Source organism: Aureobasidium melanogenum (genome assembly GCF_000721775.1).
Source record: "Aureobasidium melanogenum CBS 110374 unplaced genomic scaffold scaffold_10, whole genome shotgun sequence".
In the NCBI taxonomy this organism is placed as follows: Eukaryota; Fungi; Ascomycota; class Dothideomycetes; order Dothideales; family Saccotheciaceae; genus Aureobasidium; species Aureobasidium melanogenum.
In genome coordinates, this window is record NW_024470062.1 from 266,776 (window position 1) to 290,656 (window position 23,881).

Here is a 23,881-nt window from a genome sequence, read left to right on the forward strand (position 1 = left end):
AGAAAAGTGAAAGAGATCAAAGATTTTGTGTCAGGATTTTCAATTTTTGAGAAACATCATGTCGCTCTTGTGAGGTATCAAGCTGCACTGATGGCCCGTGTTCTCTCGAGGATGCAAAACAAAGCAAGTTCCTAGGCCAAGCTGCTTGAAGTAGATCATAGGTTGTATGCCAGCGCCGTTAGTTGTAGGCTAGTGAGACAGCGTAACAACTCCAAAGCCAGCAAGGTGTTGATGTACTCGTCAGTGTCAACTCCAGGCTAGAAAGCAAGTGTTGTATTGGTTGAGTCTTCGAAGAGCATGAAAGACATCAAGGTACAAGCGTGTTTGATCACAGCGAAGGAAATACGACTCCGAACCAGATTGAGCATGATACTAGGCGATATGCCCTTTTACCATAATGATCATCATTCTTTGTGTTAAGGAAGGGAATGATTGAGAAATGAGATGGACATACTTCCTGTGACGAATTGGTCTTGTTGTGCTCCGGCTCGATACCCATGCGGGTAGCATACGAGATCCAACCCCTCATGACATTACGCATGGATGAAAAACATGCGACAGGGTCGGCGGTGGGATGGATGAAGCTGGTGTTTGAATGGCACAATGATGTGGCGTCAGCAGGGAAGGTGCGCCGAGCTTATCGATAAGCAACAAACGCACCCGCAGGGAAGCGACAACGGTGGCAGCAACGGCAGGCAATAACTTCAACACTCGCTCGACTCTTCAGGCACGGCCAAGCAGACATGGACTTCCTCAAGTCTGCCGTCGCATCAGCCATCTCCAAGGGCCCTGCCTTCCCTTACTCATTTGGCGAAAGAGTCGACATTGATCAGTCCATCTGGACTCTCCACAATGGCACCAAGAGGGTAACAGCACATCATCTCGACCTTGCCAGTTCCACTTCCTGACAACAGACCAGGAAGACGGCTCTCGATACAGCATCTTCTCCTTCGACGTCACCGCAAACAAATCTCGTCTCCCTCTCGCAAAGAACGCATTACGCAAGTTCCGCACACTTCGGCACCCTGGTGTAGTCAAGGTCTTGGACACTGTTGAGGTAGTCGCAACGCCCACTCTTCCGGTAGACCTGCGCTTACCGGACACCAAGGCAGACAGATACCTACATCTATATTGCAACTGAACGTATAACTCCTCTCGGCTGGAAGACAAAGAGGAATGCCATCTCCGAGGAGAGCATCAAATGGGGTCTACACAATGTTGCTGTGAGCAATCACTCGTACTGCAAGTCTGCTTCGTCACCTGACACCACCTTGTAGAAAACACTTGCCTTCATCAACGAGGAAGCCACCTCGGTACATGGATGCGTCCGCGCCTCCTCCGTATTTACCACCGACAGCGGAGAATGGAAGCTCGGCGGCCTGGATGTCTTGAGTTCTATGAAGGAGGATGAGGCCGTCATCTACGTCCGTATTCGACTTCTTGATGCATGATATCATTTACTGATTATGATACTCAGACATATGGAAGCCTGACCCCTGACTCGAGACGCTATGCCCCACCTGAGGTTGCTAAAGGTGGCTGGGACAGCATCAAACGAAACCCTGTTTCTGCTGTTGATTCCTATGATTTCGCTATCCTTGTCATTGAGGTGTTCAATGGAGGTTTCTCGAGCGGTGACCAAGTTGGTCAGACAAAGGGTATTCCTGTCAACATGCACGGCTCATACAAACGTCTGGCCCATGCAAATCCAAAGACCAGACTCAGCATCGCTCATTTCTTGGAGCAAGGGAGGAAGTCTGGCTCGTTCTTTGATACGCCGCTTATCCAGCTGACCGATGGCATTGACAACCTGGGGTTGAAAAGCGAAACTGAGCGCGAAGAGTTCCTCCGGTAAGTTCATTGCGACCAGCTGAACATCAGTGCTGACATCAGAACAGCGAGCTCGAGGCTGTCGCTGAAGCGGACGACTTTCCAGAAGACTTCTTCAGAGTCAAGGTGCTGCCTGAGCTGCTCAAGTCCCTCGAATTTGGTGGTGGAGGCCCCAAGGTCCTGTCACTTGTCATGCGTATCGGCAAGAAACTTTCGGATGAAGAATACGAGGCCACTATCACGCCTGTGGTCGTCAGACTCTTTAGCAGTCCTGATCGTGCGTTGCGCGTTTGCCTTCTTGACAACCTACCACACATGATCGATCACCTTCCTCAGAAGATTGTCAACAATGGCATTTACCCTCAGATGGTACAGACTCTGATCTTTTGCTGTTGAACTTTCTACTGATCAACTTGCAGGTCACCGGATTTACTGATCTCGCTCCGCTTGTCAGAGAACAGACTGTAAAGGCAGTCTTGGTCGTGGTTCCCAAGCTCTCCGATCGCATCATCAACGGAGAACTTCTGAGGTATCTAGCCAAGACTGCAAACGATGAACAGCCAGGCATACGAACCAACACGACTATCTGTCTTGGAAAGATCGCAAAGAACCTTGGCGCCAGTGTACGTGTGCTTCTTGCCGTCCCGCTTCGAACCATCTGACCATCTTACAGTCAAGAACCAAAGTGCTTGTTGCTGCATTTTCGAGATCTCTCAGAGATCCTTTTGTCCATGCACGCAACGCAGCACTCTTGGCCTTAGCAGCAACAGCTGACTTGTTCTCGGAAGACGACTGTGCGACCAAGTTACTACCAGCAATTTGCCCATCGCTGGTAGACAAGGAGAAGTAATTGACAACGCATTCAAATCGCTGCTTATCAGATGCTGACTCAGAACAGAATCATTCGAGACCAAGCCAACAAGACTCTGGATCTCTATCTCCAGCGCATTCGCAAGTATGGTCAAACTCTACCTGATAGTGTGTTGCCACCGCCAGAAGCTGCTGGCTCGAACGCGCCACGCATGAGTACCCCCCAACCAGGGGCTGCAGGAGCAGGAGCAAGCTGGGCTGGTTGGGCTATATCGTCCTTCACCAACAAGCTTGCAACGGCCAGCGGAGAAATCCAACCCAACAGCAGTGCTGCAACAACAGCCAGCTCCGATCGACCATCCTCCACGCCACCGACAAACCCGAGCTCGTCAGCTACTCAGTCTCTTTCTGTTGGGCACAATCGCCCCACACCAACATTCTCTCCATCCGCTCCGACAGTGCCTAGAGTTTCTTCAGGTCTACGTAATGCGACCCCTACCATGTCTGATGTCGACCAAGAAGACTTTGGCGATGACTGGGGCACGATGGATGATGACGATGGTGCCGCCGACGCATGGGGTGCGGTAGATGACAGCGCAGCGCCCGTGGCGACTACTAAAGCCCCCATTGCATCCTTTGACGACGGCGGTGAACCTGACTTTGAAGGCTGGCTGAATGCGCAGGCGCAGGCCAAGACGAAAGCGAAAACCCCTCTACCTAAAGGTCTTACAAAGAGCAAGCCAGTATCTGCAGCACCAAAGCCGAGTGTGGCTCGAAGTGCATCTGCATCAGTCGCAACCAGGACCAAACCAGTAGTAAAGCCAGCACCTAGCAAACCGGTTAAACCTGCGGCTGCTAAGGATGAGGAAGAAGAAGACGACTGGGGCTCAGCATGGTGATGGGCATTTTGCGAAAAATTACGGAATGCCAGCTCTTGGATTCTTTTATAGAGTTACATAATTTACATTGCGCCTCGCCTTCCCAAAACTCGTGCTGATGGAAATGGTATCTTACAAAGTCATTTAAGCAGCTGCCTTGACAGGCTCAGCGGCCGCATCTGCAGCTGGAGCAACGGGGACCTCAGGCCACGGCTTCTTCAAAGCATCTTGGATCTTGACAAGGGCACCCTTGGGACCGGCAACGCATCCTATAGACATGTCAGCGAATGAAGAGATTCAAAAGTAAAGTCAACGCTCACCATTGACAACAACGATTCCATTAGCAGCGTCAACCTTAAGAACGCGTAGGTTCTGAACGGTGACTTGCTGACCACCCATGTTTCCAGGCATCTTCTTGCCGGGCAAGACTCTGCTACCACTGCCCTGCGAGGCACCCGAACTACCCATGACTCTGTGAGTCAAGGATTGACCGTGACTGGCGGGTTGACCGTGGAAACCCCATCTCTTCATACCACCAGCGAAACCCATACCCCTGCAATTCGCCCTTGCGTCGACAAACTGACCCTCCTGGAACCAATCTGCACCAATGACTGAGCCAACCTCAGGCAAGCCTGACTCGTCCTTGACACGGAACTCGTGGAGGTGGCGGCTGAGACCGACCTTGTTGGCGGCAAAATGCCCTCTTTCAGGCCGTGTTACGTTCCTGGGCTCCTTGATACCGGCGCCGACCTGGACGGCCCAGTAGCCGTGCTTTTGGCGGGTCTTGTGGGAAACGACTTGCACGCGATCAAGTTGGAGGACTGTGCAGGGGGTGCGCTTTGCGGTCTCGGGGTCGTAGAGGGCGGTCATGCCCTTCTTGATGGCGAGGGCTCCAGTTCGTGGCGGTAGGGTGTAGGACTTGCGCTCGAGGGCGGCGGTCTTTGAAGAGCCCAGTACGGGCAGGTCGAATCCGGCATTGAAGCGACTGGGCTTGATTTTCGGGTTGAGCGTCTTGATGGAGCGAGTGAATGTGCGTGGTAGCAACGAGGGCTGTGATAGCGCCAGCGGCGTGGCGAATGTGATGGGCGGCATTGTCTATGTCGCTGTTTATGGGTCCTCTGGATATTCTGATGCTGGTCGCTGCTTCTTTCCTGCAAGCGGGCTTGCCTTTTCGGATGGCCGACTCGACCCAAGGGATCTCCCGAGCGTCAGAAGTCTTTGCTTCCGCTGCCAGGGTGGCCCCCTTATCATGCATCAGCAAACATATAATCAGCATTCTACAGTATTCAAAATGTCCAATAGCTCTATAGATCTGGAACTATACGCAGAAATAATGGTTTGGTCAGCTGCGATCCTGAAAGGGATCTGCAATGCCATTGTTACGCGGAATGGTCGCATATTTTCGGATCTTGATGCGACGCTGTATTTGGCATAAAAGTGCGTACCTCTATGTGTTAGGCGCCGTGCCTTCTGAGCCGATCAAATACACGCGCGCGCCTGTTCCCAAGTACACAGCCAGGATAATTGAGAAATCGAGCGGCTGTATTCAATCGATCCATTCCGTTGATTGCATGTCGTCGCACTTTCTTGTCACAATTTGGATGCATTTTGCAGGGTGTTCCTCTCTCCAGGTCTATCACGAGGCCAGCGTCGCATTTTTTCCAAGCGTGTGATCGCCTCTTGTTGATGAAACCCATTCGGTCGGGTCGACCAAGAACAATTATCCATGCCTTTGCTACCACAAGCGATTAAGCCGCAACCTAACCCCCCTCTTCTGCCAACTTTTTCGCGAGTAGATCACAATATCCGACTCTCGGACGTTAGGTCATCTGGTGGCCGTGACACCATGTCAACGGTGTGTGCTAGGAAAAGTTTTTAGTCAAGAGGAAGTCAAGAAGTGTGCTCGGTAGACATGACCTCTCCAGCCCTTTGATATGTTTCCAGAAGAAAAGCTCCCCGTGCCATTGTGAAAAGTCTGGTACACTCGCAACGGTCCGCCCTAGGGCCCGCATGACGAACCATTGCGCGGGAGTTGGAGATTGGCCTGAGATATCAAATCCAAAATAGAACTACACTTCATGAGTGACATGTCCGAAAGTCACCTCACAGTACAGCCTCGCGCCAATGTCGCGGTCGTCGCTTCCTGTCGCAAGGAAGCCGGACGCGCATACGACATCGGCTTCGCACATATCTGGACGAAGCGCTCAGGATAGGACCGAACGAATATGGTTTCTGCGGTCGCTTCAGTACAAACCGTACTGCTCACAGCAGCCGCCCAGCGCTCTGATGGATGTAACGCGTGGGGTCTCAAGCGGGTCTAAGTGCGTCAATAGTGCGCGCTTGTCGAGCTCGGGACTCTCGCATGCATGACAACCACCTAGGACGCTGCCTCGAGCATAACAAAGCGTAATCTACCATGCAGCATGAGCCGAAAGCCACCTGTATCGGGAGGGTTCAAGCGTTGCCAATAGTCCAACACACAGAGAATGTATGCTTGACTGCCGACAACAATAGGCGTGGAAAGCGCACGAGGTTGAGTGGATGAACGAAAGTGGGCGCTCGAGGCGGCCTATCAAAACGCTAAACGATCCCTGCGCGGAATTTTTGGCAGGCGCGGCAAGCCCGCAGCTCCACGAAAAGAGGCGGTAACTCGTTCGTCTGGTTCCTGTTCATGTTCGAACTGGCCAATGCTGTCGCGGTTGGCATTTGGTTGCATGCTCGTTGCATTGTGCTATGCTGCTGCTTTTCCTGTCTTCGCCCGCGTGCCTGTCTGTCTGTTTCGTCCTGTCTGCCTGCCTGTCTCGAGTGCATGCGCCGAGTCACTTGCTCCTTAGCCGCAAGCCGCCGTGTCTGACAGACGCTGCATACGCTTGCCAACCCGATACCCTCGCTTCTCTTGTTTTTGTTTCCATTCTTGCGCGCGAGAGGCCTCTCTGACCCCTTCCACTACCAGACTTGTGTACAAACCCTCCTGAGGCCTTTCTCACCCGAGAGAGTGGTTAGTCGTATGGACTAACGGGTCCGTTGGAGAAGCGAACGCGACTTGTCTTGTGCTCGTTTCACTAGCCCGAAGTCCTTTTGGACTCGGCCAGATATCCCGTCTGCGCAAGAACTTTGCAAGACAACAGACTGGTCCTGGACGTGTATGGCTACCGTCAATCCATCTTCCGAGGCCAACGACTCTCGGATGAGCAGAGAGGTCGAAGAGGGCTTGACAGCAGGCAGATTCACAACAGTCAACGGCAACAAGGTTGCCGCAAGCCCTCCGCAAACCACTTCGTTCCGACCCGACCCATCGGCCCTTTCCAATCCCTATCGACAACAACAACAACAAACTCTACCTCGACAGCCACCTCTGCCAGAAGGGAAGTCTAAACCGCTGTTTGTGGACTCGGACGAGACCAGAGGCACTTATCACGATGAGCCTGCTTTTCGCTCCCCTGAGAATCACCCCAACCGTATAGGCAAGCGCAAGAGGTCTACTGAAGCCTTTGAGGTCTCACCTGAATTCACTTCTCCACCCACCCGACGCGAAGAAACCTTGAACCTTCCGGCTGAACCAAGGTCGCCTGCACGGAGTCTGCCACCACTTTTGCAGTTCCGCGAGGGTGAACAACAACATGAACCGTAAGGCTCTTGGTACGGCGATCCGAACATCAGCTGATATGGCAAAGCAGAGACCAAGTGTCGCATTGGCGTCAACCGCGACCTAGTCCGGGCCAACTGGACTCGAATATCGAGGACACTATGCGACGAGACTCACACATGAATAAGACTCGCGATGACAACAACGATGGCAGTGGCAGCCCTCAGATGGAAACTGACATGCAAAGCGACCAGGAGTCAGAAATGCCCGAGTCCATGAGCGGCAGGAAAGGACCTGCGGCGCGCAGAAGGTTTTCGCAGAGAACAAAGACAGGTTGCCAGTAGGTAAACAGAGCCACAAGACTGCATTCAGTCACTAACTCCTTCCCCCTTAGCACTTGTCGACGGCGCAAGAAGAAGTGCGACGAAGGCAAACCACAATGCCAGAATTGTACACGTGGAGGCTTCACTTGCGAGGGCTATGGTCCCAAACATGAGCTCAATGTCAAGCTCCCATCCAAAGCAGTACCACTGCAAGCGAAGACTGCCGAGACACACGCCTTTCCAAGCCACCGACAATCGTGAGTCCTCCGACCTTGAGAGTTGTTCCGAAGCTCACATCCTTAGCAGGGTACCTGGTGCTGCTGCCGAGCATTGGCCCGAGGCACAACAGAGACGCTTCTCCTACGATGGCCGCGCTCAACCCTTCGGGGATAGCCTGCGCTACCCACCAAGACCTGCCGCTCCGCCAAAACGTGAATCACCCTTCCCCTCTGACCGCTATTCGCAGTCTACGCACCCTGAGAGACCCCATGTGATGCCCTCATCTTCTCGGTTTGCCATCTCGGCGCCCAGCATAGTGAGCGACGTCAATGGTGGCAGCCTAAGTCACAGCAGTGGTGGTGCAAGTACCAGCTTGGGTAGTGCATTCGACACGCCTAGACCGATGATCTCAAGCCGCATTGCCATGAAGCCACCTCTAGGTCCCTACCATTCTACCGCTCCGAGCGAAAAAGAGAACATGCTTAGCGGCAAAGATTACCGTCACTTCACCGATCCAGAGCTTCTGAACGACAGAGCATGGTGTAAGCAAGCAATCGAGCGCTACAACAAAGCATCGAAGCCTTCTTTCGACATCGACATGGATGGACGGATGAGGCTATTCCGACAGATACTGCAGCCAGATCGTCTTTTGCGACTAGCAGACTCGAGCAATCATCCTATCGGGACCATTGGTTCCAAGATCTTGATCGAAGCACCGTTCAAATGTGAGTATGGCTACAATGTCCACATTGCGGACAATGTGGTCATACAGGCTGGCTGTGTCATGTACGATCCTTGTCCTATCACCATAGGCAGGGGCACGATTGTTGGTCCGAATGTAAAGTTCTACGGACTTGGACCAGACACGAGGCTCGATGCAAGAGTGCGTAATGGCAGTGAGGGCAAATTAAGAGGAGGCAAGATCATGGTTGAAGAGGACTGTTTCATTGGCGGTGACGTCGTCATAATGCCTAACGTAATCATCGGACGCGAATGTGTGGTCGAGCCTGGAACAGTGGTCAGCAGTGTAAGTCTACAGAGAGGTTCCTTTGAGCTCGTTTTCATTCATATTGACCATTTCCAGAACGTGCAACCAGGAAAAGTTGTCGCCGGCAACCCCATGAGAATAATCCGCGATGTTGTTCCGGTACCCACCCAAGACGACGAGTATGGCCGCGTTGAACCAGCAATGTTGGCAAATATGTGGCCAGGAGAGCGATCATACAATCGCGATGTACGCATGGGCATGTGAAGGGCTTATGAGCCGCCGATGAAAGAGACGGAAAATTCAGAATAAAGAGCATTATAATATACGACAGTCAACTTAGCGAGGAGTTATGGAGTGAGCGTAGCTACCATATGCATTGAGTAGAGTCGGAGCTTCTCCGGTCATCCTTTCATCAAAGCCAAAAAGTATTTCAAGCGTATGAGTTCTGAGCTCTAGACCTAAGGCCGGTCAGTTCGACCTCCATCTGCGACTTCTCTCGTTCAAGCAGCTCGATACGTTCACGCAGTGCTTCCGTCTGCTCTTGAGCTCCAACGCTCAACTCCTCTATGATCTTGAAGACACGCCAAAGACGTAGGATAATAACCAGGGAAGCGACTTCTTCAAGAATGCCGCGCAGAAGAACATCTATAACGAAACTGGCGACAATAACGGTCGCATCGAAGCAATGAAACTTGGAACGGAAAAAGCTAGTATGGTCAGCATCAGAAAGGATCACCACGATCTTAGAACGTCTTACTGAAGCCCGAATGCCCATATGCTCGCCAGCAGTTCCAGCATGAACAAGCAGGAGAAGACCAGACCCACGATGCCTATTGCTTCTTGAGCGACATGACCTCGCGACTCGGAGATCTTTCCTTCGCAGCTGAGAAGCTGCACGATAAACTCGAAAAAGATACATGTGCAGTCGAGCGATACCAGGATCAGAATGGCATAATGACCGAACTTTGAGTTTAGATAGCGACGAGTGGACCGGCGAGCAGTCTCGAGTTTTGAGTCGCTGTGTCTGGGAGAAAGTTCCCGTAAGAGTGGTCTTTGTGATTCTTCCATGGTCTTGGTGAGCTAGGGTCACTCAGTATTGCATGGTAATACATCGGGTTGAGACGGTTGCATAGATAGCGATCAAACACAAAAATGCTTACAATGATAATTCAGGAAAGAAAAATGGTTCTAATGCTTGAAAGGCTGTGATTGTCACTAGTAGATTCAGACCAGACTAGAAATGCTCAGGAGAAACCAGTGCTTTGCCCGAACTTGATTCAGGTGAAAGTGAAAGAAGGTGCGAGGATAAGGGGAGTACTCGTTTACCAGGTAAGAATAAGGTTTCTCCAGGATGCTTGGCACGGCAGTCGCGATTGACAGTGGCTTGCGGGAGCTTTCGCATACCATTTACTTTGACTCGACCCTCATCGACCTGTCTCATCCATCACAATTCTATCTCACTGTCTTGTGACGTGTTTCTGAATCGCCTGTCTTAGTATATCCGTGTGACGGCTACCGAGTTTCATTCTCAGCACCAAACATCCGCCTTTCCTCCATCTCCGAACCACCATCAATGTAGGTTACTCCCTCATGGGTCGATCACTACCTCACCTCGCTTAACTATGCTAAACCCACATGCAGCTCCCTTCTACCCTTCAAGCGCAATCATGTCTGAGACCAACGAAGTGCCGCCGCGACCCGAGGGCGAGCAGCCCGTCAACGACGACGAGACCAACGATGAGGAAGAGATCGCAGCAATGAAGAAGCGCGTGCAAGAGATGGAAGCTGAGGCACAGAAGCTGCGCGAGATGCAAGCTAGCTTGGACCAGCAGCAGGATGGTTTGCGCGAAAGCAAAGAAGATATCGACTCGCGCTCCGTCTTTGTCGGCAATGTCGACTACGGCGCATCGCCCGAGGAGATTCAGGCACACTTCGGCAGCTGTGGTCCTATCAATCGTGTCACCATTCTGCTCGACAAGTTCACCGGTCACCCCAAGGGCTACGCCTACGTCGAGTTCCAGGAGCCTAGTCTTGTCGCCAATGCCATCGTGCTCAACGAGAGCGTCTTCAGAGGTCGCAACCTGAAGGTAAGCCCTGCTATTCTTGGATCCTTCAGTTGTACGGTTTGCTAATTGTCACCAGGTTGTTCCCAAGCGCACTAACCTCCCCGGCATGGCCAGAGGTGCTGCCGCTGCCGCCGGAGGCCGTGGCCGTGGCCGTGGTCGCGGCGGTCCTATGGGCTTTGGTGGTCCTGGCTTCGGCGGTCGCGGAGGCTATGGCGGTGCACCTCCATTCGCTCCTCGTGGTGGCGGGTACGTCTAACAAATTTCTCACGTATATGCAAGTAACGCTGACATGTTTAACAGCTACCGTGGAGGCTACCGTGGCGGCCGTGGCAGAGGTTACTCTCCTTACTGATGACCTAGCATTTTCACACAGTGAAGTGACTATTGACGGCCATGCTGTAGCCAAAGGAAACTCGGCTACGGTCTGTCATCTTCGCACGCCACATGATTTCTGACCAAGCCGTACCGTTTACGAGCGTTCCAAGTCAACATGTGTGCTCGTGATTGATTCACAGCAAGACGTGGAAAAGCGTCATGAAAAAGGAAATGCGCGCCCCCATGACGATTCTGCTTCTCTTGATACTTCAGTTTTGCTTTCCTTTTCTTGTTTTACTACGTGGGGCTTTATACGAATGGAACAGGGGGATTCAGAGAAAGACAGAAAAATCTACAGAAGAGAAAGTTATTTGAAAGACCTGGTTTCAACATGATGAAAAGAAGAAGATAATGCCCAGACCACACTCATCATAATGAGAAAACAAGGAAGAGATGAATTCACAAGAGGCAAAGGGAAAGAGACTCATATTCGCCTTCAAGGACTCCCAAAGTCCGTTCAATCATATGTGATGCCAAAAATGGCTGGCGAGAACCAGAAGAGGTGGGACAAAGACTGCGCACAAGGACTCCGCTCTCGTCCAACAGTACGCGTATGACAACCAGACGCCAATGTCCATGTTGGCATCACCGGTCGTACGCAACGGATCAGCGGTAGAGCAGACACCTGGCAACAGAGTGCAATAACACATAACACCCATAACTCATCGCATTGTTGAGGTTCTCCGACTTGCACCAGTCTCAACAAGCCATGGTTCAGAAATCGCATGGAGAGACGTGTTTTTCTAGAACACATGATGGATGCTTGGTCCGCCTCGAAACCAAGGCGGACACGATAATAAGAGTACTTGCTACCAGTATATGAAGGCTGGAATGATGTAGAATTTCAAATGTCCATTACAAAGCAACAAGTAGAAGGACATAGATCTAAAAGAACCATTAACAAAGTCCAGCATAGACGGGTTTTGCATTGCTGTTGGATATCCGAAGAACGATATACTCAAGACAGAGTAGTGTATGATATAGAGTGAATATACATTATCCTTGCGCAACAGCTACACTGCTTCCAAAGCCCTTAGATACATCGGAGTATTATTTCGCGGTTGAAGTGAATGTCAAGCATCTCTTCCTTAGACTTGTACGTGATATACAATGCCCTTGGAAGTAGACCGCAACACGTTTGTCTGCTATCAGACAATCGGCGTACAGAAACCGAAGTGTTGCCACATTCTGGCTTGATTTGGTAGAAGGTTGTCAGCTTTGTTGTCAGGAAACGATGCTGTGGAAGAATTGCTATTCTTCAGGTCGAAGATGCGGAGGATATGCCAGCACTTGGTTTGCTCCTTCCCCTCTTTCGCCTTGACGTGCTTGATCTGCTCTTCTTTGTTGACGGCTTGAGCATAGACATTCTCTTGCAGGACTTTTGTGTTGCAAGTCGTTTCGCATCAGGCAATGAAGATAAATTGGCAGCTTGGCTTACAAACCAAGGTCTTGTGGACATAAGATGAGGAAGACGGAAAGAGATTATTGTTTTGTGTGCACACCACCCTTGCGCCCTTTGCCTATTGGTTGCTGTATTGAAATTGAAAGGATGAAACCAGATGCCTTTGTCTGTATTGCTTCTGGACGTGTTCTGCTTGACTTTTGCTTCACTTTTGGGTATTTCTGAAACAGACTTTTTGTCTTTGTTGTGGAGTATCTGAATGAAGAAGACTCTGAAAATATGAGTGGGAAGAATGAGATAATGATTGTGAGCGCATGCCCTTTGCGCCCTTTGCCCTAGTATACAATGATGTGCCTCCTCTTGTTTTTCCTGACATGCAAAAGAGAACGAAACCTTCCTTTTCTTACTTTTGTACAATTGTTTATTCTTACAGTGATAGCTCCTTCTTTGAGATAAGAATGCTGGTTTCGGTCTATGGCTTGATCGACTGGGTCGGCTTGAGCTTCTTCTTTCCGATTTGCCATCCCCAGGATCTCAGGATCTTGACGACCTTTGGAGTGACGGCTACGGCCAGTGGTACTCGGACAAAGATGAACGACTTATGGATGGCGTAGGCGAGAACGAACTGTGTCCACAGTGCTTCAGGCGTGTCAGCTGGGAGTGGGGTTGAGGGGTTCGGATATTGAACGTACATGCTTCTTCCTTGTTGCGCGCCTCTGCTTCAGGCACGCCCCATACATTGCCTTCCCTAGCGGCAGGGCCGCCGACGGCAGTCTCGACTTGTTCTACAGCGTCATCGGCCTTTGAGCCAATGTCGGGCATGACAGCCTTGACAGCATCCTTAATGGTGCCGACGATGGCGTGTTCCCAGCGGGCGACACGGTCTGTACCAAGGGCTCTGACAGCCAGGAAGCAGAAGGGAAGATCCAGAGCAGACAGGCCGAGATAGACGCCTGTTACCACCCAGCCATATTCTTTGCCCAGCTGCTTGAAGCGTTGGAAGAAAGAGAGTTGTGGTGTTGGGCTACCGAGATTTGGAGTGGGGTCGGGGTTGGGTCTTGAACTGTTCCATCGTCGTGAAGCCGGATTGCGGAAGCGAGAGAGTAGCTGTCGCCATGTGGCGGTGTTGTTTGCAGGGTTGGCAGTCTTTTGAGTGAATAGCCTGTGGAATTGTCTTCGCGGTTGTGGTCTCGAGATCTGACTGGCAAGGTTGTAAGAATGGGCAGCGAGGCGGCCTGTCGAGGCGCGTATGACGTGGTGTTGTAGACGATGCAGCGGTAGCATGTTGATGGTATTTTGTCGACAACTTCTTGCTGCTGCTGCTGTTTCGCAAAGCTCAGCTGTTGATGGTCGCGACTGCCTGATTCATGCGGCCAGCGGCGGTCGACAAAACTCGTTCAAGCTTCTACTACGCTAACCCCCGCCTTAGCCACAAGGCCTCAGCCCGACTCCTCTGCTTGTTTCATTGCGGCAGCATTGTACTCGATGTATGCGCCGAACCCTTCACCGCAACAATGTGTCCTTCAGACTGAAGCACGTCTGTCCAATTTGCACCTGTCTTCTCGTCTGCATGACCAAGGGCAGCTTTGCAAATGATCCAGGCCCTGTAATTTCCTGTTACAGTATAGTTCGAGATTTACGCCCGTAAGGACGGCTCTTGAACACACCGTCGGTCTTCAGAGGACGACTGAGACCGACCATCTCGTGGCTAGCCGTGCGCGAGCTCCACCAAACGTCTAGGTAATACCTACTGCTAAACACATGCCGCGCATGATTGTCGCCCATTCTCGCCCAGAGATAGCTATTCGACTACTAACTACCTTGTCCTCTTATCATCACCAGGATAATGACGCCGACAGGTCGCCGCGACCATTCTGATTAAAACATTAACTTTCCATCCTGTCGCAATTACTGCCTGCCGACATGACATGCCGTCGAGCATTGTTTCTTCATCACATCACGATTTGACATGCGGTTTGCTTCCCGCTTTGATATAGCTACCTCCGATGTGGGTGCTGTAACAATTCTAATATTCAATTTAGCCAACAGCCGAACCAAGTCAATGGGTCCACACTCGCAAGCCGATGTCCAAGATTGTATTGGTTGTTTCGACTCTTGAGCGTCTAGCCGTTGATCATGACCGCCCTGCTGTAGAGCTGTACACAAATACGTTGCATGCGCAAGTCCGAGTCCGAATGTCCGAGGCGTGCCACGAGTCCACGACTTCACTCTTTTTTTTAAGCTTCCGAGCATCTGAGCAAAATAGGTGGAAAGGCTCAGATTAAAGTCATCACCACTCGTTTCTCCACCAATCAAGGCGCTCACTCGGGGACGAGCCTAACGCAATCTTTACGTGAGGCGTAGGTACTTCGGTACATGCAAGAAACAGAGCGATGTTCGATTTGCTTTGGTCCTCCTCCATAACACGTCGTCGTACATCAGGGTCGTTGGTGATAATCTCAGGGTTCATGCTGCTGTCGGTCACGCTGTCAATTGGCGCCGGGAACACGTTTGAGTCGTGTTCGGTGGGGCTGTCTCGAGGCTTCGAAGGTTGTTGCTTGCTCAGCAAGACAAGGTTTGCAAGAAGAATGGTCTGACTGCTCGTCTGTAGACTTTGCGCACATGCCTGGGTAACCGTTGTATGACAGCCATATCCTTTGACCAACGACACGGTATTATTGCGTTCACTATGACTCTCGCTTCGCGCTGAATGCTTGCCTGTTTCATATCTCATGCCCCACCCGCTATCTCACACTCTATTAGACTTCCCTAACTTCGAGTCCTCAAATAAAAGCTGGTGACATTCTTTTGGATGATGCTAAACATTAAGAGTCAAGAAGTCCCGATTTGTATAACGATGTAATATGAAGCAATATCCCTTGTCAGGGCTTCGGTAGTCGCCTCGATGGTGGATTCTGCACTCTATGCCAGTGACCAACAACCATGTCTGGTTCAAATCGTCCCTCTATTGACTTGCCATCGACAGGGCTCGTCCATTAGACCGTTACGATGCCTGATCTTGGTGTACCTGTCTGCAGAGCACGCTGGTGGAGTATATGCTTCTCGGCATCGCCGCCTCTTCCGCCGCAGCACGCGCCCCTAGTCCAAAACACGTTGTGGTACTTACAACAGCGGCCATTCGAAGCTTGTTCTCCAACATCAACTTTCCCATGACAGGGGCGTCACAAGGCTCGATCCCTTTTTTTCTTAGGCTAAACAATGGTTGCACGGGATGCTCAGGCCTTACGTATATAGATATCCACGCTGTGACCCGGCCTGATTCGTCCACGTCGTAAGTCTACCACCACTACAGACCAGAGTCCCAAAGAAAGAAAAATTCCCTCCTCTTCCTTACTTGACCATCACTTCATTTGCCAAGAAACATTTCGCTCTCATGGCTATTCAAATTGCTTCTCTTCCCTCTCCCATCATGTTCGCCTTGAACACTTCCCCTCGACCTCGCGCTCGTCAATACTCTTCATCCTCCTCGTCTTCTGACGTATCCATGGCACAACGCGACTCTATGGACATCGACATCAATGGTGTCTTGGACATCCAACGTGCTCTCGACATTGCTCGCAACACTGAAGGAGACCTCGACTACTCGGTCGCAAAGTACCTGGAAGAACAACTTGCTGAAGTTTGGGGTCGCCTTGAATCTCGCCCCAACAGCTATGTTCTTTCCAAAGACGAGTTTGCCATCTTCAACTACTTTGTTGGTCGTTACTGCGACTCAGAGGTGGCTGAGAAGGCCATTGCACGCTTCTGGTCAAGCTACCAGGATAACAGCTCCTCGTAGAGTTACCAACTCCTTCGAACTACCCGTCAGCCCAACACACTCCACGCTTCTGCTGCACGATTCCTGATGCAGTCAGGAAGTAGTAGAGCATTGCGATTGGCAGGTTCACGCGATGGATTCACGGGACCAAGGCGGCTCCCTTTGCCGGATATCGTCATGCATGAATGATCAATAATCAGGCCTGCAGGCGGCTCTTGTTTCGGCTTTCGATTCATTGCCCTGACCAACACTTCAAACTTCTGTTTGTTTGTATACATATTTGGATTGGACATCTGCAGCCAACTTGCAATTCTTCTCCATTCGACTTTCCATACCAGGACTATGCTCGCGCCCTGGAGGCATGAGCTCGATACGCCGCTTCCGATTTACATGGCACATCAGTAATGGCAACAACGATAGCCATCGGCCCCTTCCTAGGATCGCTGTCCGACTAGCTAGCAACTGCGCCTGCTAATCGCGAGACGAGTCACACCGCGCCCATAAACTTCATGTCTCATTGGTGCACATCGTTCCTTCCACCTGGAACTATACTTTGCGCTTGTACTTATCGTGGATGGAACTGGCTCTCTTTGCCACTATCAATCGTCTCGGCCATCATAGATAGGCCTCGTTGGATCAGATCACTTGAGCGCGACTGTAACAGAAGACATGCGCCTCTAGGATGTTTGAAGCGCCATCGTCGATGGACTGTTGCAAGCAGACTACGCATCACTATCAGACCAGCACCGCGAGCGCATCGGAAGGGCGCCATAGTTGGAACTTTCTTTCTTCATCGTACATTACATCAAAGCACTAGTCTATGGCCAAACGCCGACATAATTCAGATCAACGATTTCTAATGACCATCTGTAATGACCAATACTCAGCTGCAATCTCCCTTTTGTTACGTACCTCTCAACAGTGGCATCGAGACAACGCCCTCTACACGCCTGGGCGTTCGATTCAAGTAGGCAAAAGAGTCCAGAACTATGTTTGGCTGTCTGTGGATCTCCTTCTTGACCGGTGTCTTCTTCCGAATATTTTAGCTACTTGACTCGTAACCGTACTTCCCTCCGATTCGAACATTGACACCTGCTCGCCGTCGGCCAGGCCCCTCTATCGGTGGATACCTGCTTGAACATGCCAAGTTCTAGGGTATCAGGGCATACTTGCCAATCAGAGGAACCAACCGAAGACACGAGATTGACAGCCAAGGCAGAAGACGAGAAGGAATTCGAGAGTTCTGAGATAGAAACACCAGAAGGAAGCACCGTTTTTGCCCTGAGAAAAGCTCACGCGATTGTTTGGTAGTCATGCGGTGAGCACAACATGCAAGGAGGTTTGCCTTTCCTTGATTTTTACCCTCTTACGTTTTTTTATCTTTACGCTTTACCAATCTGTTGTTTGAATTCAACAATGCAGCACTGGATGTTTTGCCAATGAACTCTCGAGGGAGTTAGGCAGGGACAAGGTTTCTTTGATGTGCAGTTTAAATGCAACCAAGGAGCGCCATGGCACACGAGGAACCAAAAAGCCGGGTTGGCAAAGCAGCGACCAACTGTCAGTCAATCTCCTGGACTTTTTTGTCCTTTTTGTTTTTTTGTTTCTTGTCATAGCAATCGCAAATATCTTTGTCCCACAATCTCCCCACTGCAAGAGTCAAGTAGCGCAGGTGGGGCCAACTGAAGATGGGATTGAAGAAGGTTTCGAGGTGCGATTTGCAACCAGACCTCGAACACAGGCGACCCGTTCTTGTTTCTCCCTGGATATCCGGATTGAAGCGGTCAAGGGAAGGTCAAAGAGTCAAGAGCTGAACAAAACAGTAACATAGGGCCTCGATGCACTGTTACATGTATCAATTCAGCCTCTCGAACGCCTATCTTTCGGGAGGTCAAAACGATCGCAACAGTTTCTGTTTGCGTGTTGTTGGCTGCTGCACTTTCGGAATCGGTTTAGGGTCGTGGAATCTAATTCCGCGCGACGTGCGGCTCAAATTTAAACATTTTCCCCTTGTCTTGCGGATCGAGTCGGTCGGCAGCCGTCAAGAGGCTCGTCGTCACACCTCTTGGAAGGCAAGCGACTGCCAGCAATGTAGGCAGGCACTACCCGTCTCGGGTTTTGCCTCAGTGCCTTGTCTCTGCACGACTCACGATGCCGATCTCATGCTTGGATTGTCTCCACTGTAAGTTCATGTATATACGCTGATGTGCTCCTCGAACAGATTCATGTCTCGAATACTAATGAGGGTGGCCCTCATCCAGTCCATGCGTCATGTTTATCCACCATCACACTATACCGCATTCGAGATTTTGGACGACCATTCTCTGCAACGAGTATAGCGTGCAACCTTGTTCAAAACCTTGCCCTGGACCGGCAGCGCCTGACTCGCATCGCACATCTGGCGTCTGTCCATCACTCGGTCGGCTTTAGATATGCGGGAGGCGGACCGATCAAACAAGGTTCAGCTTCTTTATCAGATCATCGAAGGATTGCGACCTCCATTTGCACAGCTCTTGGCCGTCAGTCTTGGGAAGGTGAAGGAAGGGCTGGGCAGAGTCACCGTTGGAGCAAGCCAGCCAACAAGAGCATCATACTTCCTGACGGAGATTGGTCGGCGCATGTAGTTCAAGACGACATGTGGCATGACATGCGTGATCTTACATACTTTGCACCAAAAGTGTATATTCTTCTTCTATCCAAGACCAAAACTCTATTCAAAAAACAAGTCCACACGCGGCAACAACTCCTGAGCCCTGGAAATTGTGGCATCCAGGCGCTTTTAGGTTCTGTGATGTAGTATTGCCATGATGCAAGGCAAAAGCATAAGGACAATATCGTTACTGATACTATTGCTGACATATGCCATCTGCATCTCAAGCTTTGAACTCTCTATCAAAACGTGACGCTCGTGTGCGGAAAAAGAGTTCAACCTTGTAGTGTTCGGCTTACAAACAGTCGACTCCTTCCCTTGGCAAGTCGAAGCAAATACGAAGAGTCATGTTCATGGAACAATGTAACGTGCAACAAGCTCTAAATGGCTCATCAATAGGATGCAGACGATGCCAACCATCGAGAAAGAGCCGAATCAGTTGCTGGTATTGCCCGAGATTATTCTGACGCAGTTTCCTTTACTTTGTCAGTCTGTCGATATCATTCTTCTAGGGGAGGCAGCACCAAGAAAATCATGTTGCCACGATCTGAGCGCCCTCTACACCCAGTGGTCCCGTCTACATGGTCGTGGGATCAACGACTTCTGCGAACTCGCCATGCATGCCATGGCGCCACTGTAGAGAGTGTGATACATGCAAAGTCTATAAGCGAATGGTCTGTCACACCTTACGATGGGGACATTCCTCCCACCAAAAAGTGTTCAATAACTTGCTCCTACCTATAACGATCTGACTCGGGCTACGTCGGTCAGACGTTCAACGGCGTTCAGGTCGGTCTCTTCGACTTGGCAGCAATCTACCCTTCTATCGGTACATTCGCCGTTGCAAGCAAGAGTCAGCTTCGCCCGCCGTGACTACGATCACGGATGAGAGCGGCCGGGTCACCACGGATTTAATCTGGAGTACAAGGTAGGGTCGAGTGTCGATCTTCGTTATCACGAAAGCTGGATAGGATCAATAGTGCTTGAAATGTGGTAAGAGCTTCTTGCTATACACAGCTAAACGCATTTATCCATCTACACTCGATTTAGTGGGTTTCTTCGCTAGCTCACTCTTTCTCTGTACAAGACCACAACCATCGAGTAGTCCTTCTGATATACTTTTGCCCAGTGTTTAGAGACATCTCCACGTTCATCTCTTCTTGTCTGTGGTCTTCTTTGAGACGATGCGAATCTTCTTTCCGTTGCCTCTGTCGAAGATCGAACGATGCATTGGTGGAGGTACACGAGCTTCTTCTTCTTCAACCATTTTGAGTGCTTCTAGCTTGGCGAGTCGATTCTGCTCCTCGAAGGTGGCTTGCTCGTCATCAGATTCAGAAGCACTGCCGTCATCACGATCGGCAGCACCGTCTAGCTGAGGCATTACTTTGGGATGCCCAGGTACTCCTGCTCGTGCACGCACGGCAGGCCCAGGTCTGTTGGGCGCCCTTCCTTCCATTCTGCTCCTTGAATCCTTGTAGTTCTCAGGTAACTCGTCAGGAAGGTCTGGATCGTCAATGTGCTTCTTCTGAATGTAAGACGAGATCCTGCGTTTGCCATTCGCCCGTTGGCGGCCATTGTACATGCCATCTTTGTCGTCTTCTCCAGAATTGAAGTCAGACTCAACATCGACTTCTTCGTAATCTGCATTGGTCGGACGTTTGCGCCTTTCTGTACGTGCTGCACGCTCACCTCTCATGCTGAAGTCGTCATCACGTTCAACCCGAACCTTCATCCTGTTGGGATGTTGGGGAACCTTCTTGGCTTTTTCACTAGGAGCGATATCCGATCTCACAAGCACGTTCTCTGGAGGTACTTCTTGGTCAACTTCTGGAGTCTCAGAGACAGGTTGGAATGTTTTAGCGGCTTGTTGTGCAAGCAGTTGCGCAAGACGTGGTCCAGATATGCGAAGCCGAACAACGCGCTTTTTGCCCCGCAAAGCAGCTTGCGCTGCAATGAAGCGACCTGCCTTCTTGGCCTCGTCCAAAGCTTTGCGTTCCTTCTCCTTTTCGAATTGCTTTGTAGCTTCATTCCTAGGCTTGTAGAGCACAGAAGCAGGATCTTCCGAGATTCTACGTCTTTTGGTGTGAGTTCCCTCCATGTAAATCTCGTCATCGTCATCTTCGTACGCGTCTTGATTGCGCTTGTTCCGGCGTGTGGTGCCTGACAGCAATGCGGAGATGGGCTGGTATCCTTCCTCTTCATGGTCCTCGCCAAGAGGGTCAGGGTAAGCATAGCTGTTGTCCTCAAGTTCTGGATACATTCGAGCCCTTGGAGCGACAAATCCATTGGTTGTAGCAGGAGCATATCCTTCGGGTGCGTCGAATGTAGATTTGTGACCATTGCTCAATCCATGAGATGGTTTAGCGCCTTTGAGCATTGCTTCCGGCGGTGGCAGAAGGGAAGCTGCAGCCTTTCCTTTGTTTCGAGCGGTTTGAGCAGGAGTAGTGCCCATGAGCTGGGGGTCGATCATGGAGTCATCGGGCGAGTAGTCAAATCGAACGTGGCTTTGTTGAATATCAGGCTCTTCTTCATCGTCGTCGTCATCCATCGAAGGGTCTGCTTCTTTGGCTCTTCTGGCCTCTTCACGAGCTCTCCTGATCCGAACACTCTCTTGGACGTCTTCGTCATCGTCTCTGAGCCAAGTGAGGTTGGAGACAGAGAAGTCCACAAGACATTCCACACTTCTGGCATCGGCAATCCTCTTGGTATCATGACCGAGGAGAGTGCCCTTAGGCTCATATGGTTGCTGCTTGGGATCCTTTCGACACGCTCCTGCAAAACATGCGTTTTGGCAATGTGGACACGACCAATTAGCATCTTGCATGACTGTAAGTGGCATCACGTCGGCTCCTCTGAATAGGGATCCATAGCACCACCATTTGTCGCAAGTGGTGCACTTTGCAGACTTCCAGTTAGGGTGTCTTTTACAACAGACATGGCAAGGACTGTGCGTTTTGTACCAAGCCTTGGGCTTCTTCTTCACAGTTTTCTTGACACGGCCTTCGTCATCCACAATGATATCTTCCTCGCTCTGCTCGTCGTCTTGCTTTGGCTTGGCAATGTCAGTGAAGGGGCGGCGTTTAAGCTGCTCTCTGCAAACTTCAGCGAGCGTTTTGTAAGGGAGATTCTTTCGAGCTTCGACAAGTGGCGGAGGGGCCTTTGCTGCGTTTCCACCGTCCAGATCGATGACTTGCTTGCGCCAAGAGTCGTATTTGCTGATCAGCTCCCTCCATTTGAATTGCTCGGTCCACTTGAGGTTCGAGATGCAGCCGCACGACCTTCCCATGGCATAACAGTCCAAGCAGACGTCGTAGGGTTCTTCCTCTTCATGTCCGAGTGCGTCCTTGCAGTTTGAGCACGTCAAGAAACGGTTGAATATATTGCAGCGACAATAAGCGCAGGTGACATTGCTGTCGAAAGGCAGAAATTCACACTTTTCTTGGGGACCATCAGGGTTGAACATTTCAGATACAAGGACATCTAGGAACAAGCCAAGCAGACGTCTGAAATCTTTGATTAATTGCTTGATCTTGGGACTGCCCATTAGCTGACGGGCAGCGTCTGCAGGAAGCTTGTCGGACTGTGATCTTGCCAATGCAAGTCTGTTAGAATATAACATTAGCGTATAGTAGATGATGGCCTTGGTTTTGTATTGTTCGTCTCGGCAGACGATCTTTGCTTTAGGTAAAGCTTCATCCAGAGCCATCTCTAGAGTCTCGATCGTGGTCCTGTTCCAAGCGACTTTCATGGTTCGTGTTCCCCTGTTCCAGACTTGGTGAGGAGCTAGCGGAGGGATCAGAATAAAGTCGCCGGGACGTTGTTCGACGACGTAGACGTTGAAAGGCGCTCTTTTCCAAGCCGAGACTTGAGCAAAGTGGTTCTCGACTTCGATGTCATGACCCAGAGTTGAGAGCCAGTACTCGGAGACGGTATTGCGGTCCTTGGACTCGGTCATGAACCAGATGGACGAACCAGGTCTTTCGGGCTTGCCGTCCTCGCCAACATCTTTGGAAGCTTCTACCATGATATTGTGACCCATGGTGGCGCACATTTCTCGGTGCGACGGGGTGTAAGTGCCCTCATGGCCGATGTAGCACATGAGATTTTCGGCGCGCATCTCGGGAGGAAGCGAGCTCATCAGATCGCCAGCGCGAGCGATTCCACGAGCAGGACGTCTGCCAGGACCGAGAGTGTAAGGATTGGCACCAGGGCCGCCGATGTCTCCAGTGCTCTCATTGAGGTAGAAGAGGAATGGTGGGATGTGATCTTGAAGTTTGTCGTGCCAGACCTGTGGGCAGTCGATGTCTTTGAGATAGATTCGTTGACGACTCTTGTCCTTGTAGTTGCGAGTGTTTTCGAAGAACTGATTGCTCAGCTTGTTCATGTTTCGGAGATAATGGCCGATGGTGAGAGGAAGAGACTCTTTCGTCGTTAGGTTCCTGGAACTCTCGACTGGGGTGCGTGTTAGTGAGGAGTTGCTAAGAATGAATCTGTTCGCACATGCCCTTGGTACCGACATTGTCATTCAGCCATTTGGCAGAAAAAGTCCAGGGGTCCAGACGATTCTCAAAGCCGTCGACGACGAGGGGTTTGCCGCCAATGATGACATGGAGGAGGACGAGCTTTTCGAAAGCGGCGACACCTTGCTCGTCGATTTGGTCGACTGAGATGCGATCAACAAAGGAGAAGTTGGGCGTGGATTCTATAAGGCCGTTGATGTCAAAGTCGGGCGCGATCGGCTCGAAGGCAGCACGCGGTCGTTGTGCTGGCATCCTGGGGGTTATGTGTGGCGCACACCCTCAGGCGCTAAGGACGACATGTGCGACACTCGTCTGGATAGAGTGCGCGTGTCAGACACGGCGGGCAAAGGCTAGAAAGGATAGAATTGCATGCAGAGAGCAACGATAGCTTGCGACGTGATTGTCGCAACCGAAGCTGCGACTTGACAAGCCGAGCGGACGCGTTAGTGGGGCAGC

General features: G+C 51.0%; 8 protein-coding genes across 8 annotated transcripts; 4 read left to right on the forward strand and 4 right to left on the reverse strand.

The window, feature by feature from the left end:
• Positions 1–743: 743 nt before the first annotated feature.
• On the forward strand, positions 744–3,539 carry M437DRAFT_48511 (ARM repeat-containing protein; the record flags this gene model as incomplete). Its single annotated transcript, XM_041021679.1, has 9 exons — positions 744–866; positions 920–1,057; positions 1,113–1,223; positions 1,278–1,424; positions 1,478–1,851; positions 1,899–2,199; positions 2,250–2,453; positions 2,504–2,676; positions 2,729–3,539. 9 exons carry the CDS (start codon positions 744–746, stop codon positions 3,537–3,539), a joined length of 2,382 nt encoding a protein of 793 aa, XP_040879778.1.
• A 123-nt stretch (positions 3,540–3,662) lies between these two features.
• Positions 3,663–4,610, reverse strand: M437DRAFT_48771 (mitochondrial 54S ribosomal protein YmL9; the record flags this gene model as incomplete). Its single annotated transcript, XM_041021717.1, has 2 exons — positions 3,663–3,787; positions 3,839–4,610. The coding sequence occupies 2 exons, from the start codon at positions 4,608–4,610 to the stop codon at positions 3,663–3,665; spliced, it is 897 nt and encodes a 298-aa protein (XP_040879779.1).
• A 3,460-nt stretch (positions 4,611–8,070) lies between these two features.
• Positions 8,071–8,898, forward strand: M437DRAFT_48852 (trimeric LpxA-like protein; the record flags this gene model as incomplete). Its single annotated transcript, XM_041021734.1, has 2 exons — positions 8,071–8,673; positions 8,731–8,898. 2 exons carry the CDS (start codon positions 8,071–8,073, stop codon positions 8,896–8,898), a joined length of 771 nt encoding a protein of 256 aa, XP_040879780.1.
• A 166-nt stretch (positions 8,899–9,064) lies between these two features.
• M437DRAFT_84456 (uncharacterized protein) lies at positions 9,065–9,702 on the reverse strand (the record flags this gene model as incomplete). The annotated part of the gene is made up of 2 exons (XM_041028106.1): positions 9,065–9,341; positions 9,392–9,702. The coding sequence occupies 2 exons, from the start codon at positions 9,700–9,702 to the stop codon at positions 9,065–9,067; spliced, it is 588 nt and encodes a 195-aa protein (XP_040879781.1).
• A 599-nt stretch (positions 9,703–10,301) lies between these two features.
• M437DRAFT_75293 (RNA-binding domain-containing protein) lies at positions 10,302–10,956 on the forward strand (the record flags this gene model as incomplete). Its single annotated transcript, XM_041026397.1, has 2 exons — positions 10,302–10,721; positions 10,777–10,956. 2 exons carry the CDS (start codon positions 10,302–10,304, stop codon positions 10,954–10,956), a joined length of 600 nt encoding a protein of 199 aa, XP_040879782.1.
• Positions 10,957–12,967: 2,011 nt separating this feature from the next.
• M437DRAFT_12340 (uncharacterized protein) lies at positions 12,968–13,527 on the reverse strand (the record flags this gene model as incomplete). The annotated part of the gene is made up of 2 exons (XM_041018655.1): positions 12,968–13,116; positions 13,170–13,527. Coding segments are annotated over 2 exons (507 nt in total), but the record flags the coding sequence as incomplete, so codon positions are not given.
• Positions 13,528–15,907: 2,380 nt separating this feature from the next.
• Positions 15,908–16,276, forward strand: M437DRAFT_48547 (uncharacterized protein; the record flags this gene model as incomplete). The annotated part of the gene is made up of 1 exon (XM_041021687.1): positions 15,908–16,276. One exon carries the CDS (start codon positions 15,908–15,910, stop codon positions 16,274–16,276), a length of 369 nt encoding a protein of 122 aa, XP_040879784.1.
• Positions 16,277–20,763: 4,487 nt separating this feature from the next.
• On the reverse strand, positions 20,764–23,677 carry M437DRAFT_18449 (uncharacterized protein; the record flags this gene model as incomplete). Its single annotated transcript, XM_041018957.1, has 2 exons — positions 20,764–23,350; positions 23,406–23,677. Coding segments are annotated over 2 exons (2,859 nt in total), but the record flags the coding sequence as incomplete, so codon positions are not given.
• Positions 23,678–23,881: the final 204 nt, after the last annotated feature.